The sequence below is a fragment of the Melospiza georgiana genome, chromosome 4, assembly GCF_028018845.1.
Source record: "Melospiza georgiana isolate bMelGeo1 chromosome 4, bMelGeo1.pri, whole genome shotgun sequence".
NCBI lineage: Eukaryota > Metazoa > Chordata > Aves > Passeriformes > Passerellidae > Melospiza > Melospiza georgiana.
In genome coordinates this window covers 33,117,711-33,136,872 of record NC_080433.1, presented here as the reverse complement: position 1 = coordinate 33,136,872, position 19,162 = coordinate 33,117,711, and the positions used below count along the sequence as shown (strand labels likewise).

The 19,162-nt window shown below is 47.5% G+C and overlaps 1 protein-coding gene across 1 annotated transcript; it reads left to right on the top strand.

The window, feature by feature from the left end:
* The first annotated feature begins 239 nt into the window (after positions 1–239).
* On the top strand, positions 240–15,018 carry LOC131082517 (suppressor of cytokine signaling 1-like). Its single transcript, XM_058022458.1, has 3 exons — positions 240–317; positions 10,160–10,283; positions 13,476–15,018. The coding sequence occupies exon 3, from the start codon at positions 13,542–13,544 to the stop codon at positions 14,223–14,225; it is 684 nt and encodes a 227-aa protein (XP_057878441.1). The 5' UTR covers positions 240–317; positions 10,160–10,283; positions 13,476–13,541; the 3' UTR covers positions 14,226–15,018.
* The last annotated feature ends 4,144 nt before the right edge of the window (positions 15,019–19,162 follow it).

Here is a 19,162-nt window from a genome sequence, read left to right as displayed (position 1 = left end):
CCCCTCCCCCATCCGTCCAAGTTTTCTTTTACAAAAGCCCAAACTTTTTTCTTCTTTACTTTTTTTTTACTCTTTTTTTTTTCCCCTTGCAAGAGCCACGCCGTGGAAAGACGGCGTGGTGGAGGAGGGAGAAACCCCTCCCCTTCCCCTCCCCCCGTGGCTCCTTCCTCGGAAAAGAAACATTTTGGGGGTTTCCTCCCCTCCTACCTCTCCCCTCCCTTCTGTGCCGCTCCGCTCCCCCGAGCCGAAGCCGCCGCCGCGGCGCCCGCCCGCCCCGCGGCCGAGGAGGGCCCGGCGGGGCAGCCTCGCCGCCCCCGGTAAGCCGCGCACCGGCCCCTTTGTGAGCAGCGGGGCCGGGGGGGGATGCGGGGAGCGGGGCCGCCTCCGTTTGCCTTCGGGGCGGGAGAGCGGCGGGGGCCGGGCCAGGCAGTGCCGCTGTCGCCCCGGCACTGAGCGCTCGCTCGCCCCGGAGGCAGCGCCGCCCGCCCGTGGCCCCCGAGGTGCCGAGAGTAAGTTGTGCTGCGTTAACTGGAAACGGCCTTTTAGGGGGCGGGCTGCGAGGAGTCTGTCTGTCTGCCTGTCTGTCTGCCTGTCTGCTCCCATCTCCCCTTGGCTTGCGAGGGGGTGCAGCCCCCGCTGATTTGGCTCCTGGGGGTGTTGCGGCCGCTCTTGGCTGGGAAGAAGAAGCGTGTTGGGGCTTGGGGGGCTTTTCCCGAGGAGTCGAGGGAGATTTGGGGTGCCGGCATCTCACTGCCGGTCTTGAAGGGAGCCATGTGCTGTATTGGGGTGGCGGCGGGGTGCTGGGAGTAGCCTGGGTGGCTGCACGGGGACTGTCCTGCTGTCAAGGTGTTCTTCACGGCGTCAGGACAGGGAGATGTTTCTTTTAAAGTGAAACCTGCAAATTATGTAATGTCTTAGATGGGTCTGTAGGGAAGCAGCCGCACAGGTCTGGGTAACTCGGTCTTCACAGCACTTCTTTCACATAAAGCACTGGAGAAGCGATGCTCAGAGTGTTACACTTAGTCTTAGCTGGAAAAGGGAGCTGCCTGCCAGAAGTGAGGGCGTTACAGGGAAGAGGGGTAACTGTGAACCGGGGGTGTACATGCCCGCTTGGGGTTGCCTTGAAGGCGGAGGAACTCGCCGTCCTCCAGACCTGGCACAGTCAGATCGCAGCCTCACACCTGCCGTTTCTCAGAAGATCAGTGCTGCGCGCCCATGAAAAGCCTCATCGCAAAGGTTATCGCTAAATCCTCTTTCTTTATGCAATCTGAGTCATGGTGCTCACAGCCATGCAGGATCCACTACTCACTTTTTCCCACAAACACACGCGTTGGTACTGAGAATTTTGGAATGGTTACCGCGTAAAACCTCAGCTCATGCTACTCTTAGGTTTCTTTTTTTTTTAAATTTAGTTAAAGTGTGTATTACTTCTTGCTAAAACAGGCTGGGAAACAGGATCTGGAAGAATCCCAGAGGTAGCTGAGAAGAACTCAAGAATGCTAAGTTAATGTCCTTGGCTTTTTTCTTCTCCTACATGGTGAAGAATGGGGGATGTGGCTTGACCATTGTTCTGGAAAGTTGAGGGTAAAGAGTATTGTTAGCAAGCTGCTATTTGGGACTACGTGGTCCAGACAGTGCCATTTACTAGTTCTAGTCCTTGCAGCTCTCAGAGAATTTAAATGAAAAACCCAGTCACATGTTGACCATACTCAACTCTGTAAAATGGGGTGGAATCGGAAATAACTAGTTTCCTGATGTTTCATTCTCTACTGACTGTGTCCTTAGGAAGGTATGCAAGCATATCTTCTTTCTCCAAACAACTGCAACTGCAATTCAGATGCTGTGTGAATGTCAAATGGCCCATTCAGTCACAGCAGGCAATGGTCATGTGCTTTAAAATCATGCACATGCACAGAAGTTTGTGAGACTGAGGCTGTATTATCACATAATGTTGCTTTTAGTTGAATCAAGTTACGATGAAGTATGGCCAGTCGCTGCAGATGAAGCCAAGCTTTGTTTCTGTGTTCATGAGTGATTCTGCTGGGTATGTGATTTAAAACATAGTTGTTGAAGTATGGATTCTTGTTCCCTTCAGAGGGGACGGCTCTTGGGCACAAACCCGCAGGATTACTGGGATGCCAACCTCCCACACAAGTTCCCATCTTTTCCTGAGTTAAACTGGAATTTGGGCCTTTGTTATTTCTGTGCTCCTTGTTAATATTCTGTGTGTTGCATGTCCTTTAATAACCTGGCTTATCACTTACTTAAAAGGGGGTTGAGTGGCAACACAGGGGTTTTCTGTAAGGTTGTGTTGGAAGGCACAGGTAAACTGTGCTTGGGTCCCCAAAAATGGGCATAGAGGAGCACTAGGGAGAGGATGAGCTTCTTCAGATCCTTCCAGGTGTGTGTCTCTGTCCCCACTGTGTCTGCTCAGAGAGGGCCAAATTCAGTTTCCAGATGACAGCTTCAAACATGCAGCCAGTGCCTCTTGCCCTCCTCAGTCCAGCTGGGATTTCTGTGAAGTTGGTGGTCGGTTTATGCAAGGATAGAGCTGGGGCTGGGTGGTGTAAATTCTTAATTGCTGTCACTAATACTATGGTTGCATTGCTGAGAAACAAAGGAGAAAATGTGCCTTTAGAGCTGTGTTTTTCCCTTGTTTCTCTTTTTCTCTGTCCCCACTGGGAATGTTTTGCTCTTTTCTCCTAGTTTTTCCCTGCAGCTCCTTGCCACCCGCTTTCCCCTTGCCACCCACAGGCTTCTCTGTCCTGATTTCTCCAGCCTGGGTTTGGTCAGCAATAAAGAGATAGTGGCAATACTTAAATCTGACATCATTTGGTTCGGGTTGATACTGTGGTTAGATTAATAAAAGCTGTGGGGAGGTGGTGTGTTCCTGAGCTGTTATTCCAGGCCGCTGCAGACCTCAGCTAGTGCTGCTTGCCAAAAGCTCACAAGATGGGAGAGGAGGGCACATGCATCTCTGTAACTTAAGATATGGATGGTGTGAGAGCTGAGTAAGCCATACCATATATTTTAGAGGGTAAAGGTGTTAAGCCTATATGTCATTAGGAGGCATATTTATTTAAAATAATGCAACTAAATGCTACATTTATTAGATCCTTGATTATGTGTAAGTAGAGGCAGAGGCAGGTATGATAGCAACTTATCCCCTTTATCCTGTCAGTCTACTTCATTACAACCTACTCTTCTGTTTTGCATTTGTGCATATCCTGCATCCTTCTCCCTCAGTAAGGTATTTATTAGCTCACCATTTTGCTGAAATCTGTCTCAACCTTTTAAAAAAAGGTGCAGTGCTGTTTGATGTAGTAGGATTTGGTGACTTTGTGTAGAATTCTTCCCCCTCTCCCCATACCAAGTGACAGGTTTCAAGTTAAGATTTAGAAGTCAGAGGTGTAGAAAATCCTACTTTTTAAACTTCTGGAACTAAATGCTTCTGTTCAATAGGTATTTAATAGTGTTTAAATGTAAATTCAGTTTTAGTAGAATGGCTAAATGGTGGTTTGTGTTGTCTTTGGAGACTTCAGAGTTGCCCCTTATTTTCATCCTCTTCAGTGGAGAAATGAAAAGGCCTGTGTGCACTTCACAGGAAATGAGTGTCTGATACAGGCTCGCAGGCTGCACATTTCCAAGAACTGCTCTCAAGGTATTTTGATAATGCACATTCTCTCTGCCTTCTCCCTTCCTGCTCCTCCTGCACTTTGTGTGCTTCTGCTTGTTCGCAAACACATGCAGAGTTGAGGGGAAGAACCAACGGTGCCACTGTTAAGTTTGCAGATGGGCTCCTTTAGCTTTGTACTGGAGCAGAGGCTGGCAAAATTGGGACAAGCTGGCTGCATTCGGTTGCCTTTGTTGCAGAGGGTTTTTGTCTTTCCCCTCACTCCCTGCAAATGCTGAAAAAAATTTTGCCTTCAGACTGTGACTTGTGCAACGAGGGAGGTTTTGCATGTATGTGATTCTGCAGTTCAGAAACAGTTTGGATCTACTTTCGTACTTCCTCAGTAGCAAAGTTTATTTGAAAACTTAGGCTAAAGCTAAGAAAATGAGTGTGGCTGTTAGCTGTTGGAAAATGCCAGAGATCTGCAATCTGTGCTGTGTAGCTGGGCTTCTGCACGTCCTGCTGAAGGCCCCTTGCTGAAGCTGAGGGGATTCAGCATAAGTTTGCCTCGGTTGGCACGCTAGTGATGATAGCACAGGTTTGATTGTGCAGGAATGGATTGTTTGTGCTTTTTGACAGATCACCTGTGTTGTTCTTTATCCATATTTTAGTTCTACCTTGTATTCTGGTGAGATTTTGTGGTGTGGAAGGAGAGACGTTGGAGCAACATTTACTGCTTTAGCAGTAAAGACTGAAATCTGTTTGTGTAGGGTGCATGCTGATTTTCATGTCAGCAAATCCAAAGAAGAGGTGCTGTTCTTTTTAGTCATCAAAGAAAGAGGAAAACATGGACAGAGCTGTTTTAACTCTGCAGCAGGTCCATCATTGATTCCTCATATTGACTTCATATGCCTTTGTTTACTACTTCAGTTTTGCACAAAGGACATTTATGCCTTGTGCTGGGCTCCCCTTAGTGTTATGTCAGGTTTGAATGGTTAAGAGATGTCTTAAAAAGGTGTTGCTCAAAACTCCAGCCCTTTGCTGCTGGATTCCTCTGCCTAAGGTCTGCTAAAGCATGACGTGGTGAGTACAGCATAGAAACAAAGCAAAGAAATTTGAGAGGGAAGAGAAATGAGACTTCTCAGATCAGCTCTCTCACTTTCCCCAGTCTACATGATTGGAGTTTTTCCTTTTATGAGTTTTCAAATTAGTTACTTTTCAATTTTGGTCACCTTTGAACTTCCTCTCATCTGGTTTTCTGAAAGAATACAAATAGAATGTCCTGATTGTACTATATCTTTCTCTAGCATCCTCTTGTATATATGTATCTGCTCTCTAAACTGAGCAAGAAATTTCTCCAGTCTCTCTCTGTACAATTATGTGTTGCTTCTTATTACCCATCTTTAGGCCTACCCTGTTTGTTTCAGCTCTGTATGTTTTTATTTCAGGTAACTAGAACTGACTGTATTCTCTCAGGTGGTGGCATTACTGTTACGTTCCCATCCGTTTTGCACCCTCCCAGTCCCGCTTGCCTCTTGGTTTTTAAATGACTGCTTTTGCATTCGGAGCTGGAGCTTTCCTTAATGAACCCTCAGCACTGTTACTTGGCTCATTGGTCAGCTGCACCACTTAATTTATTGCTCTTGAAAATACAGACCCAGCTGTTTTTTCTACAAGCCTGCGTGCATTTGCGTGTCTCAGGACAGAGTCCTGCCTGACCTCCTGCTGCTTTCCCGCTGACGAATTTTTAATGACCTCTGACTTCTCTGTCCTGCAGGGAGTGAAGTGATTTTGTCACTGTTTACCCTGGGAAGGCGATGGAGAGGGCTCACTACGTTTTGAGTTGGATTTAAGTAACAGGAGGCTGTGAGCTGCCTGCTGGGGAGCAAGATTAGCCTTGGGGATGTTGTGAGTAATGACAGCTTGAAGATGGAGAGACAATTCTAGGAAGAGACCTGGGTCAGCCTGTGAGTTTGCAGAGTCACGGGGGAGGGAGCTGCTTGCATAAAAGATGGGGGAGCCTTTGGGCTGCTTGTACCCACCAGCCTGTTGAGGAGTGAGGTGGGCTGCTCTGCAAAGTGGGCTGAGTCAAACCAGGGGGAAGATGCAATGGCTGGGAGGGGGGCAGAGAGGTGACCAGATGTGCAGGGGCTGAAGTGCCTTGGTTTCCTTCAGCCACCCCTCTTCTACCTCCCATTCACCCTGTGGTCGTGACTGCCCCATGTCCTCTGCCCATCTGCTTTACAGGTCCTGGATGCTGCTGGCTCTTTAGCTCGTGTTCCATGTCTTGCTTTTTGACTTGCTTTGAGGAAGCACAAAGTGTGTTCTGTCATCTGTTGTTCCTTCAGGTGCCATCTGCCTGATGGGGAACTCTGCCTGGGGGTTGGCTCTCCTCCCACACCAGGTAGCCTTGTGCTGCTCCTGCTTTAGCAGCACATGTCGAAAAAAGTTCCTTCCAATTGCTAGTGCAATTGCTAGTGCAGCTGATTTGCTTGAGAGAACACTTGTTTGAGAGATGGTCTCTTTGTATCTCAACCATCCATTTCCAATTCCAAATCTCCAGGTATAGTCCACCGTGCCCAGCTGGCTTTCTGCTTTAATGTCACTTTTCCCTATCTCTTCTGATAGAGCCCCCTCTTTTTTTCTTTCAGGTTAATCAGCATTAAATACTGGGAAATCTCAACATCCTGTGCAAGAAAAAAATAATACCTGCTTGCTTGTGTAACTTTTCTGCAGTGTCCCTGTCCCCACTAGCTGGTATCCCACTCAACTAAATTATTCCCCCTGAGGTTTTCTGTTTTTGATAAACTGAAAATGCCATATGTTTTCTGGGTTTTGTTTCGTTTGTCTTGGCCACCTACTGTCCCAGTTTCATAAGAGCATCCTCATATAAATTTGTTCCCTACTGTCAATAATTTATATTCCTTTATATTGGCTCCTCCAGGATTATTTTTTCATCTTCTAAAGGATTATTGAGGTTGTAGAGAGATTTGAATAGGGACTGTGGTTTTGTAGTGTGTATGTGTTTGATGTCTCTGATTCACAGCAGAAGCTCTTGCCAGCTGTTGCACCTACAGTGATACCTGCAATGTGACCCATATTGTCCCCCGTGCCTGTCCTCTTAGTCAGGCAGCATCTCTGCTGTCATTTGTGGGAGGTCTGCACACTCTGTCGCTTAAGATTTCCTGAATAACCTTTCATTACTTTTTTTTTTTTTATTCTTTTTACTTTTGACTCTCAGGACTAGTTTCTTTATTTTGTGTGTTGGAAATCCCCCACTATAAAACTTAGTGTTGTGGTGTGTCTGTGCTTTCTGACCCTTGCCCTTTGCTCTGGAGGCACAGTAACTGGTGCTGCATAATGGCCCCTCATGTCTTTTGAAGCTGGTCCTCCTGAAGCGCCGAGGCAGGGTGTTTCCCTTGTCCCCCTCTGGTCCTGTTGGTTAATCATCTGGGACTCCTCTTGCAGCATAGTTCTGGTAAGGATTCTGAACCAGCTTTAGCTGCAGACACTGCTAATTCCTCAGGGTTAGCTGCTTCTTTGAATTCCTTTCCGGCTCAGTGTGATGGTTTTGATAAAAAGACGGACCACTGATGGCTTTTGTGTCTCAGGATTTACTCATTTCCTCAAACAGGGTTCTGGAACAAAGTCAGTTTAGTAGAGAGAGGCAGAGGAAATGTACCTGTGCTGCTGCTCTGGGGGTGGGGGAAGCTGGTGGTGCTGAGGAGCCATGATGGGTTGGAGACAGCCCTGGGCATTGCTACCCCCTTCCCACTGATCCTCAGCACAGAGATGGGATGGAGCATTTCAAGTAGGGAGACACGAGGGACTGCTGTTAGCTTGGCTTCTTTCTTCCTCCTTGTGTCCTCTCCCTGTCTCCTTGTTTCTGCCCCCAAGGTGGGGAGAGCTCCAGCCACCTTTCCAGAGGGCTGCTTCCTGAGCTGGTATGTGGTGTGGAGGGAGGGATGGCAAGGCAGCAGCCCAGATTTTGTGTTCCCTGGCCAAGCACAGGGCTGAGGTTTTGTGTAGCTGTGCAGTACTGACATTCACAGGAATGGCTGCTCGCTGTGAAACTGCAAAGGTCAGGAGCAACGCCACTGGGCTTCCCTCACTTACCAAAAATGCTGTTGGCCAGAGGCAAGCAACAACTCTCTGCTTGAGCCATAGCAGGATAGGCTCAGCTGCAGCTTTGGAACTTAGTAGTAACTACTCTTGATTTCCTTTTTCTATTTTTTTTTCTTCTTGTTTCCCCAGTTACGGGAGAAGGCAGAAATAATTCAGTCTTCAGTAGAAAATGTCTTTGGCAGAAGTCAGATGGTAGTTTTGGTAGTTTTACTTGCTGTGGAATAAGCAAGTTGCTTGTGACTACTGCAGAGCAGCCTCTGAGACCAGGGAAGTGATGAGACTTCTCTGTTCTGAAATGGCAGGATTACAGTTTCACATTGGGCTATTTAGATGAGGAGTAGGCTCTTTTATTTGAACAAGTTTCTGAAAGTGCATAGTATTTCCAAGGCTTGAAAAGGGGACCCTAAAAATGAATGTCTTTCTTCTAACTCCTTCAATTAGCTCAGTAAAGACAATTGTTTTTTCCTTTAAACTGCCACCTTGTTGGGTTTTTATTAACATGTGTTATGGAGAAACCAAAGTGCTTGCAGACTTCCCTCCCTTGAAGAATATTTGGCACAGATCACTCAGTCTTGTGGGTTTTCTTGGAGTAAAAACCTTTAAGCCCCTATCAGCAAAGTGCCATATTAATTCAGAAAACATGTGTCATAGAAAAATATGTTAAGAAGTACCAAATATTAATATCAGATCCATGCAAAGTTATTTGTGGGTTTTGAAGTATGTTCTCCAGACCCAAATGTCAGGAAGTGTTTGATAAGACAAGTGTTCTTGCAAGGTGTCCAACTGCTGATTCCCAAAGCCTGCATGCAGGATCTTCCTGCACTGTGTCTCTGCTGTGCGAAATAGGAGCTGCCACAGTGTGGGTGCTTCCTCAGCTTATTTTTTTAAATATTGCATCCTTGGATGCTGGTTGTATAGGGAAATGCAATTTTGGTTTGGGGTATGTATGTGTGGTGTGGTTTGGTGTTTTTCCCACATATTCTCTCATGTGTCAGACATAATGGCACCCTCACATCAAACTGCCATGGCATAAAAAAGATAGAGGGAACTGCAATGTCTCCAAGGCCTGCTTTGTGCTGGAGAAATTGGCTGTGATTAACACTGGTCCTCTTGGCTGAGCTGAGCCACATTCTTCCTCTAACCACAGCTCCCTCTGTTCTCTTTGGCATGTCTGTCTGTGCATCTCCTTTCCCTTCCCCCTCCATGATCCTTTCTGGATCAACCCTGGTCTCCTTGGCTGTGGCAGGGTGCTCATTGGTGTGACCGTGCACCGTGGCAGTGACGGCGCAGTTCAAACCAGTGCCGGTGTGTGGCAGGCGGTGGCGACCTGAGAGCCAGCCTGGCCTGCCATTAAACCCCAGTGCTGCGTGCTTGGCTCTTACCAGGGAGGTTTCTTCCAGCCCTTTGCTCAAGCTTTCCTTTGAAACAGCTTTCCCAGCCACAAATCAGTGGGCAGCACATTTCTGTGGGATGTAGACGTGCAAACAAGCGATGTCTGCTCCGGCGCTGCTGCCTGGAGTAGGGACGCTGTCGCAAGGCCTTGCAGGGTACATTAGGGAAGCTTTTCCTAATCCCAGCCTCCATCTAACTGCTCTGGGAACTGCAGGGTTGATATCTGGGAGATGTCAAAGCCAAATGGAGCAGGAATGGAAAAGTGTAATAATGGGATGGACCTGCAGTTTTGCTAGTGGCAAGTCAGTGTAGCTTGTGGGGTGTGTTCCCAGTTCGGACTGGGCTGGGGAGGATGTGGAGAAGCGATGTTACATGGGTACAAGTGAAGCTGTGCAGGGCCTGCCTCTGAAAGGTGTGCAGAAAGCTGGGATTGTTTTTTCAGCTTGCTAATGGATCCACTGACAGACACGTGATTGTACACATGGTGGTCTGCAGCTCCACCAGGTTTACTTTGCCATCTGTGAGGTGAGGAGGAAAAGTCTTGAGAGCTGGGGAAGCAGGGCAGAAGAGTGTGGGCCAGAACAGATTGGGTCACAGTGAATGGATACCTATGTGGTATCAAATTAGATACTCTAAATGTTGTGTTTTGTATTCAGAACAAGTTGGGACTTTGCTGTTCCAAATCCTTAGGTTTATTTCTGTTGCCATCATCTCTTAACATTTGAGTTTTATGGTTCCTGCTTTTGGAAGATGATGGCAACTTTGTGGTCTTTCCACTTGCCTTGGGCCACCTGTGAGCTGCTTGGACCTACTTAGCTCATGGCTTTGTAAATAGTAATAATAACTGCAACAGCAACAATCTGCTGTCTCTGTTGCTATCTGAAGTGCTGCATATGTGTTTCTACAGTAACACAGATCAAAGAGATAGAGACAAACAACCTGTCCCCAGATTTGTTGTATTTTAGATCCACATTACAGCAAACTAATGGGCTTAGTCACCTGCTTGATGGATGTCTTTTTTTTTCAAAGGATGGATTTGCTCTTAAGTAAAGCTGTGCAGAAACTGGGAAGTGCCGCATCAGAGCTTTTGAATTTGGACCACTTGCAGTCCTGACATTCAGAATCTCATCCCATGGGTGGCAAAGACAAAGAGGTAAGCTTTTTCAAGTGTCCTAGAAGAAGAATGTGAGGATGCATCATAGCTGAGTACTTGAGGCTGATGTTGAACATGCCAGATTTGTCAAGCCCCAGGGTGCAGGGCTGGCTTGGCTGAACCACACGCTGTGCACATCCCCTGGTTTACTAGAATTGTCTCCTTTTATGAAACACCCTGCCTTGCCTGGGTCATAAATGAGGAGGAAAGCAGAATGCCCTGTGTCAAGAGCACTTATTTTGAAAAGCTCTTGAACTTGCAGTAAATCAGAAAGTCTGGGGAAACTTATCCAGCCTTCTAATTAGCAGGACACCAGCTTTTTAGGATATGTTGCTTTGGCTGCAAGCGTTGTTCTGACTTGCAGTAGAGAGGTAGTAACTTGTTTGGGTGTTGGGGTTTTTTGGAGGGGAAAAGAGGGAAAGCAAATCATGGTGTGACAAGTCAGCAGAACTAATTATGCATGTGTGTTTTATTACACCCCTGCCTTGGTTTATTCCTAATCCTGGGTCTGCACATCCTCCGTGATGTGGAGGCTGTGTACGCCTAGGACCTGTTGAGCCATTAGAAGTGAACCTTAAAGGTAGTATCAGGAAGCACTTTTAGGGCTAATATTACTCTAACTAATGCTGTGCTGCAAGCCAGGCACTTAGCTCTTGGAAATGGGTCACTGAAGCTAAACAAATTCCTCCCATCTCGGGCTCTGACCTATATGTAGATTTCAAACCAAGTGAGCAAATTGTCAAGGTGCTATTTTTGAATTTACTTTGAATTTGAAATTATGACAGTCTCAGTTCTTAGTCAGCCAGATTTCTAGTAGCAGTGGATTTGTCTTAAAGGACTTGGGTGAATGACTAAAGGTTGAAAACTGGGAGAAACCAGTTTGGGTTTTTCTTCTGTCAAATAGAATCTGCAGCCCTAAACAAATTATATATTTTTGTTGTTATTTTTAGAACTAGCCTGGAATTGAAAGACAGCTGCCTGCTTCTGTTTTTGTGCTTGAATTAAATTTCCAGCCTCGACCGGTGAAATTGGCAAAATTTCCATTTGGACCCAAGAGAAATTGCTGTTTAGGAAGGTTCTTTATCACTCCTTTTGAAGCTACAGCCGAAGCCCTGGAGGTACCTGGCAGATGACCTTTGTTTCCTATAGGAGCTGATGTCAGAGGGTTCTGTAGCTTCCTCACCCAGCAGAGAGAAGAAGGAGAGGGACAGAGATGCTGCAACTCCTTGTGGTGCCTTCTATGCTGAGTTTTCAGTGGTGATAGATGGCCCTTGTTGCTGTAGTGGTGACTGTGTGTGTTTGCATCCTGCTCACTAAATCACCTTCACCTAAGATTTATTCTGACTTGCTGAATAGTCTGAGCAGCTTTCAACTGCTGGGGATTTTTTTCTTTCTTTCTTTCTTTTTAAATGGAAAAGAAAAACCCAACTTGATTAACTCCTTCCCACCCCTCCCACCTTTCTCTAAGCATGGAATTTCCCTCCTACTATGAAACTGTGTAGAGGGCAGGATCAACAGCACTCAGAACAGTACCAGGGACATTAGCAGCTTGTGGACTGCAAATCACAGGACTATAAGCTGGATAAGCTTCCCAGGCTGCTCTTGGAAAGGATGCTTAGGGCTCCATATATGAAACGTGCCTGGCAGCTACATTATTCGTATTACTGTTAAGTATTGAGAGTGATGGTAGACTAGAAAAGATGCCTGTGGTAAGGCACTGCCAGGCACATGCCTGCTCTCCCTAACTACTGTGCCCCTGTGAAGGAAAGATGTGTGTCCTCTCCTAGGGTCCTCACCCAGCTAGCACAGCACCAAAAGGAATGTGAGGCTTTTGAATAGCTGGCAAAGGGTGTGAGACAGCTTGGGGGGAACCTTGCAAGGAGCTAAGCTTAACTTGAAGCTCTCCCTGCAGAGCAGGCCCAAGCACAGGTCCCTGCACATTCCCTGGGGGGCTGCCTGCCTGCCTGATAGAAGCCCTGAGCCCCAGTGCTCTGGCAAGTCTGTGGTGGGGGAGGGAGCTGCTGGAGATGAAGTGTGTCTCTTCCTCTGCTGCAGGCTGTGCCAGCACTCTGTTCTGCTCCAAGCATGGCTGTGCTGTGAGTGAGTATGACTGGGTTAATGGAGTATGTCAAAGGAGCGAGGGCAGTATTTGGCAGCGAGCTACTGACTTGTCAGGCCTGGGGAAGTGGTATGTTACAGCTCAGCTTCTCACACAGAATGAGCCTCTGGCTTAGGGCTGTGGTTTTTTTATTTGTGCCTATACAGACACACACATTTAGAATATATATTTTTTAAAATATAATTGAAGTGACTTGCATGGCTGATGGCAACACTGGGTTCAGAAATGCAAAACAGCCTGGTGATAACACAAGGTGCAGGAGATGAGCAGGGTCATGACAGTACATTAGAGGATGGTGACTGGGAGAGGGCAGCATTGTCTGCAGGCAGGGGGAGTTGTCTTTCTGGAAGAAACAGCAGTTAAGAGTCAGGAAGGGCATCAGCAGTGCCTGGTACCAGTGTTAAGTGAGCTCATTCAAGGTAGTTTCAGTGTTGAAGTTGATGTAACATTTCTTGAGTAGTCTTGATCTGAGACCTTTGCTTTCTCCTGACATAGTGAAACAGGCATGTCTTGGGACAAGGGAGTGGTTCCTGGGATTTCGGGGAGAAAGGCTCATACCTGTCTTCTGCTTTTGCTAAGTCCTATTGTCAATCTTTTTGCCAGAGAAAGGGTTGAAGTGTGAGGAAACCTTTCTACCATTCACTGAAGGACAAAGTAAATGATACTTTCCTCCTTTAGGAAATCTTTCCCTTTTCATTTGTGGTGTCATTTCACCTTCCAATCTCAAGGCCACTCTGAAGAGTCCTGAATGTCTATCAGAGGGAAATCTTGAAATGTTGAGGTCTGCTGGGTTCAAACTAACCTGCTGGAGGGTGTGTAGGAGCCCTTGGCTGTGAATCACAGAAACCCAATGGATGCAGAGCTCTGTAAAGTGCCACCTTGTGCTGGTGGGGACCCAGCTGGAGCCCTTTCTGCACATATATCCTTGGTTTTCTCCACAGCTGGGGGTCGGTGACATTCAATAGCTTATTGGTACACTCTTTGGTACTCGTGCTGGTCTTTCTCCCATGGGAAGTGTCTTGCCCAGGTTGAAGAAGGTATTGGGTTTGCCTCACTCTCCTTCTGTCCCACAGGCTGGATGCAAAGGAGGAAGCATGGTAAAGGCAGCATCTCTCCAGGATTCATGGGCTCTTTGAGAGATGATCAGAGGGAGGCCAGATGACCTGCACAACACACAGAGCACTGTTTCTCCTCTGCAAAGGCAGCATCGGAGCGTTCTCCCCAGCCCCGCGCCGCCTGGCTTGCCCGATCGTTTCCGGATGTTTCGTAGCTGCGAGTGGGAAGTCCTGGAGCGATCCCTCAATATCCTCCAGGCCAGTGACTTCTACTGGGGCCCCTTGTCCGTGGGGGAGGCTCACGCCAAGCTCCAGCGGGAGCCTGTAGGCACCTACTTGGTGCGGGACAGCTCGCAGGGGAACTGCTTGTTCAGCCTAAGCGTGCGGATGCCCACGGGGCCCGTCAGCCTTCGGATCTCTTTCCAGGAGGGCTATTTCCGCCTCAAGAACTGGTTTTCAGACTGCGTGGTCCGGCTGCTGGAGCTGGTGGTGGCGGGGACCCGGAACAACCCCTTGCACTTTGATGAGATGGGGGGAACTCCCCTGGTCTTCTCCGAGCCCCTGTGCCGGAGCCGCCGGGCAGTGCCCACGCTGCGGGAATTGTGCTGCCGGAGCCTCCCTGCTGGTGCCGCGACAGAGGGCAGAGCAGGGCTGGGGGGCTCCTTGGGAATGTGTCTGAGGGAAGGGGTGTTCTCACCCCTGGACAGAAGGGGAGGGTCAGAGGGCAGCGTTGGCCCCAGCCCCTCTCTGTCCTGGGCTAGGAGATGATGGATGCATATGGGAGATGAAAGGAGATGCCTCTTTTATGGCTGTGCTGGTGGGATGTGTGCCACACCAGTGATGCTGGACTGGCTGCTGGGAGAGGAAGGGGGAGGGCAGAGGGAGCAGAGCTTGAACCCAGTGGCTGTGACAGATGTGTCCTCATACATACACAGTGAGTGTGACTTTCCCAGATGTGCCTGGGGTAAAGCCAGACTGTAAGAGCAGACAGTGCCACTGCCACCAAGTCCTGCTCTTTGCTCCATTTATAACTTAAAAGCTTCAGAAAAAAGGTGAGCTGCCCATCTTCCCAAGTCCACCCTGTGTTCTCTTCTACCCCAAAGTGCTTGAGCTCATTCCTGCCTCAAATCTGCCCTGGTGGAGTGCAGCTGAGTCCAGTCATACAGCAGTGCAGCTTGGACATCGATGGGCATGACCCTTGTGCTGACCCACAAAGCTGTGGTGGAGCAAGAGCACGTTTCACTCCCTGCAGCATAAATGTGATGCCTGTTACTTCAGAGGCCGGTGTTTGCACCAAGTGAAACCATTGCAGCCATGTACGATACATGCAGCTTCACTGGCTTTTGCATTGCTTTATTCGATTGGATTTTGGAGAGTGAAGATGGGTTATGCTGTACTTAAGGGCATGGCATTCCTGCAGAGATAACCCTGGTCTGGAGAGTTGTATCTGCCCTGGGAGGGTGTGAAGAGATGGGATCCTGCACCCTTTCTTAAGCTCATGTGATAGTGTGCTGCTGCCATCTGTCGAGCATCAGAAGATGTTTTGGTTTTGCCTCTGAAAGGCAAGGAAATTTTTATATAAAACTTCTAAAATTTTAATAAAATTTTTATATTGATTTTTAAAAGTCAGTGAATACTTGGTGATAACTTCACTCCCTTCTAATGTTAGAAGCCCAGTTAGTTTAGTGCCCAGGCTTGGCAATCAAACTGAAACTGAATTAAGTTAATTTCTCATAAAGAACACAAGCAGAGCATAAATGAGTGGTCCTAGCTGGGAACATTAAACTTAAATTCATCTTGTAGTGTAATGTAGTGAAGAATTTTCTAAACAGAGAAACTTCTGAAAATCTCAGCCCTACATTTTTAGAAATTTTTTTTTAGTACCTCAAAATTTGTACTGAGTGTTTGAAAAAAAAATGAGTAATTCAAGATCTTAGAACAGGGCACAGCATCAGTGAACTTGAACTGGTGAGTATGAGTACAAATGGGAGGAACACAGTTGGCTTAAATAGGGTCATGGTTCATTTCAGGGATAGTCAGTATGATGTCTTCAAAATAAGTGATTGAAAACAGCTACATGAAAGAAGAAATTCAGATACTCTAAAATTTGAGCCAAACTGTTTTATAGGCTGCTAAGCATCGATAGCTGGGCAGACAGCCTGCTTTGCTCATGCTGACTTTCCTCTTCAGACCTGTATGGAAGAAAAAAGCTCAACAGGGAAAGAGATCACACTGAATTTGCTCTATTGTCTTCAGCTGTTTTATCTGAGGAACTAAAGTGTGTGGTCAGCACAGAGAGAGATACAGGCTGTGATTCATCACAGGAGCCTAACTTAGACACTCTGAATTATTCTCTGGAGGGCTTTGTTGCCCTGCTGGCAGTGAGGTGCCTGGCTGCCTGTCTCAGGGCATTGGCTTATCAACCAAGGTAGTTAGATAAGTGTCAGGGAAGTGGTGATCTTGTCCTTGCTGCGTGCTCCTTCCAGCTGCAGGGAGGCCAGAGGCAGCTCGGTGCCCCTGCAGTTACTGTGTCTCAGCCCAGTGCAAAAGCAGGAGCTGGGATTGTTCATTTCCGCAGGGTGTGTGCCCTGGGGTGGCTGACGTGTGGGCATCTCAGGTGGCTCTGGGCACCTCTGGGACCGTTCCTGGGCTCTTCTGTGAAGGCCCTGCCTCAGCAGGGTCAGCCACACAGCTGCTCTCCCTCTCTGCCATGGAAGAGTGGGACTGGATCTGCTGGCCCAGGCATCATGTCCACCCCTCGATCCTTTGCTTTCTTGAAGGTGTCTGCTGAGGTGCCTTGGCTCCCTTCCTGCCTTCCCTTCAGAAAGCAGGGGGGTGGAGGAGCAGTATAATTTCTTCCATGTTTAGAACTGAGCACAGGAATGCTTCTGTTTTCTGGCCACGGTTATACCTCACTGAGGGAAGAGCTTTCTGACGGTATTGCTCTGACCTGGCTGTGAACTGCTCTCATTTGGCCGCAAATGAGCATCTTGGGTTCTGCAGCTGGGGGCTGCAGAGAAGCCCTATTTGCAACCTGGATTGCACTTTAGGAAAATCACACCATGGGAGAAGGAAATAGTTTGTATTTTAATAAAGTCTACTTTATTTTGTTCCTCTTTTTTTTTTTTTTTTTTTTTTTTTTTTTTTTTTTTTTAATTGCACAGCAAGCACTTGTCTCAGTCTTACAAGTAAGTCAATTCCATGCAGGGCTGCAGCGAATTGATTTGAGATCTGTGGATGAAAAGCAGTGAATTACTGCCAAGCATTGTTATATTGTGAAAGTTGAAAGCACATCATGTGTGAGTATCCTCATTATTCCCAAGGAGAGGTCACTCTGCAGATCAGGATTGGTGCAAGAAAGGAAATCAATGTAGAAAGAACAGGAAAGTGAAAAGTGCATTGGCTGAGGCAAGCATTAGAATCCTTCATTCTCTGCTTGGATGTTGGAAGAGAAACCTTTTTCTTTCAGCTCTTGAGCAAAAGGATGTACAAGCAAAAGGGTAAGAATTTACTTCCATGGGGTAACACTATCCTGCTGCTTTCATTAGAGTGGGAGATGTTCACTTTAATGACCCTGCCTCTGAATGGGTCCCTCTGTCACATAGGAGTAGCTCCTGGTGGCCTGTATCCAAATGTTTCTTTTGGTGGCTCCTAAGGGGACTTAAAAAGAAATTGCAAACTTCCTCACAACCTCGAGCACCATTTGGGGAATAGAGGAAAATTGTTTGCATTTTTATATGTTATGTTATACATTTCTCCAGCTGACTCATTTCACTTTGTCGAGGAAACTTACACAGACTTTGCAGATGGTTTTTTTCAAGTGTTCTTCCTAACAGCAGAAGTTGAAAAGTTTAGTGCTTGCGAGAGGGGCTTCCTCTACCATGCTGTGAAGGGCCTGGATCTTAGTCCCAATATGCTGCAGGCATCCAGCAGGAAACTGCTCTTTGTCTGCTCCCAACTAGCTGTCTGTTGGTAGTGCTCTGGGGCCCCAAGGGTTAATTTCCCAAAATTCTTCACTGGAACTTGCTAATAACTTCCATATGTACCCATGTGTGTGCTCAGGAGGGGCCCCACAGCCATCAGCTCTTGTAATAACACTTGATTACCTCTGACATAAAGGTCTGTATGTTGTTAGGGATCAGGATTCACAAAAATTCACAAAAAGACACAAGTTTGTGCAAAAACACTTTAAAAATGTATTAACATTTGGTCATCCTCAGTGATTTCTTAGGTAGTCAAGCTTGAAAATCAAGTCTGTGTACACACTGGATTGTGGGTAAGGTCTCAGTTTTGACCCTTACCCTGTTGTCCCTCTAAAAATGTGTATTTAGTCTTATGTGTCATTAATCTTTAAGTGTGCAATACCCCTTAATTTACAACACACCTTGGCTAGGGAAATGTGATGGGTTTGTCTGATGGAGTTCGTTTTGCCCCAGTTCCTCAGATGTTTGGCATCTGTACAGTTAAAGCTGCATGCACTGGAGCTTTCTGCCTGCCCTGTGCCATTCCCTGGTGCAAAGGCCAGGCTGCTGGGGGCAGCCTTCAGAGAGAAGGCAGGTGTCAGAGGGAGAGGGAGATGTGGCAGAGTCGCTCTGAAACTCCTGATGCCTCCCTGCAGAGCTGCCTGGGTCTTGGCAGGCTCCTGCTGCCTTCTGATCTCAGCTGGGGCTGGCGGAGCTGAGGTTTTGATTCAGGCAAAGCAAAGTACTTCCAAACGTTTCCTATGCAAGGGCTGGCTCAATAGTAGGACTCTTCAGCCAGAAAAGAGATGGCTGAGGTCTGTGGCAGAGATCTGTAAAGCCTGAATGCTATAGAGTAAGTGACCATGTGTTTTCTTAAAAATCCAGGGAGGCGTCTGATGAAATACTTCAAGACTCAAAAGGAGACATTTCTTCATGTGACATATAGTAACTTAAGCTCTGGAAATCCCTGCCACAGGCCACCTGCAAGGCTAACCTCTATGTGGGTACAAAAAGGGATTAATGGTGATTGATGGAGCACCTCTGGAGGAGGAAAAGCAGAGTTGGAAAATAGGGGAGAGGCAGGATCCAGGTGGAGCTTTTGAGTTCTATGCTATGGCAGGAGTGTGGGAACAAGGCAGCCTAGGCTCAGCCTGAGGCTCAGCAGCACAGGGGGCAGCCCAGGCTAGCTGAGCCAGTGGCTTGGTGAGGGACAGCTGTGCTGAGCTCCCAGAACTGTGCTGGGCCTCTTGAGACACAGGGGTCTGCACCTGGCAGACCTGTACACCCTCCCTGCGGTGCAGTTGCGTGCCCCAGAGTTTGATGGCAGCCCCAAAGGGAGCAGCCCTCGGGCGCTTCTTCCCAGCTTTCACAAGCAGAAAAATTGGGACACCCATCTGATGCCTGGAGGCAAGCATCAGCACAGGCTGAGGATAAAACATCACCATCACTCAGAATGAGTGAAGGAGCCTGAATTGTCAGCTGGGGGCACTGGGGGAGGCCAGCATCAGCCCGAGGTGACGGCTGGTGGGGGCAGAGCTGGGGGCTCCCAGCCTGACTAACTGCATGTCAGAAAGGAGCTGCAAAGCTTTGAGAAGCAAAGCACTAGGCAGGCGGCTAGGTTCATCCATCCCAGAGCAAATGACTTGCATACACTTTTAAATATTTTTGCCTCCTGAGCTATCTGCTTTCCCAAGACACCATCCTTGCCATCAGAGCTCTCAATCTTTGAGCTGGTCCCAGATG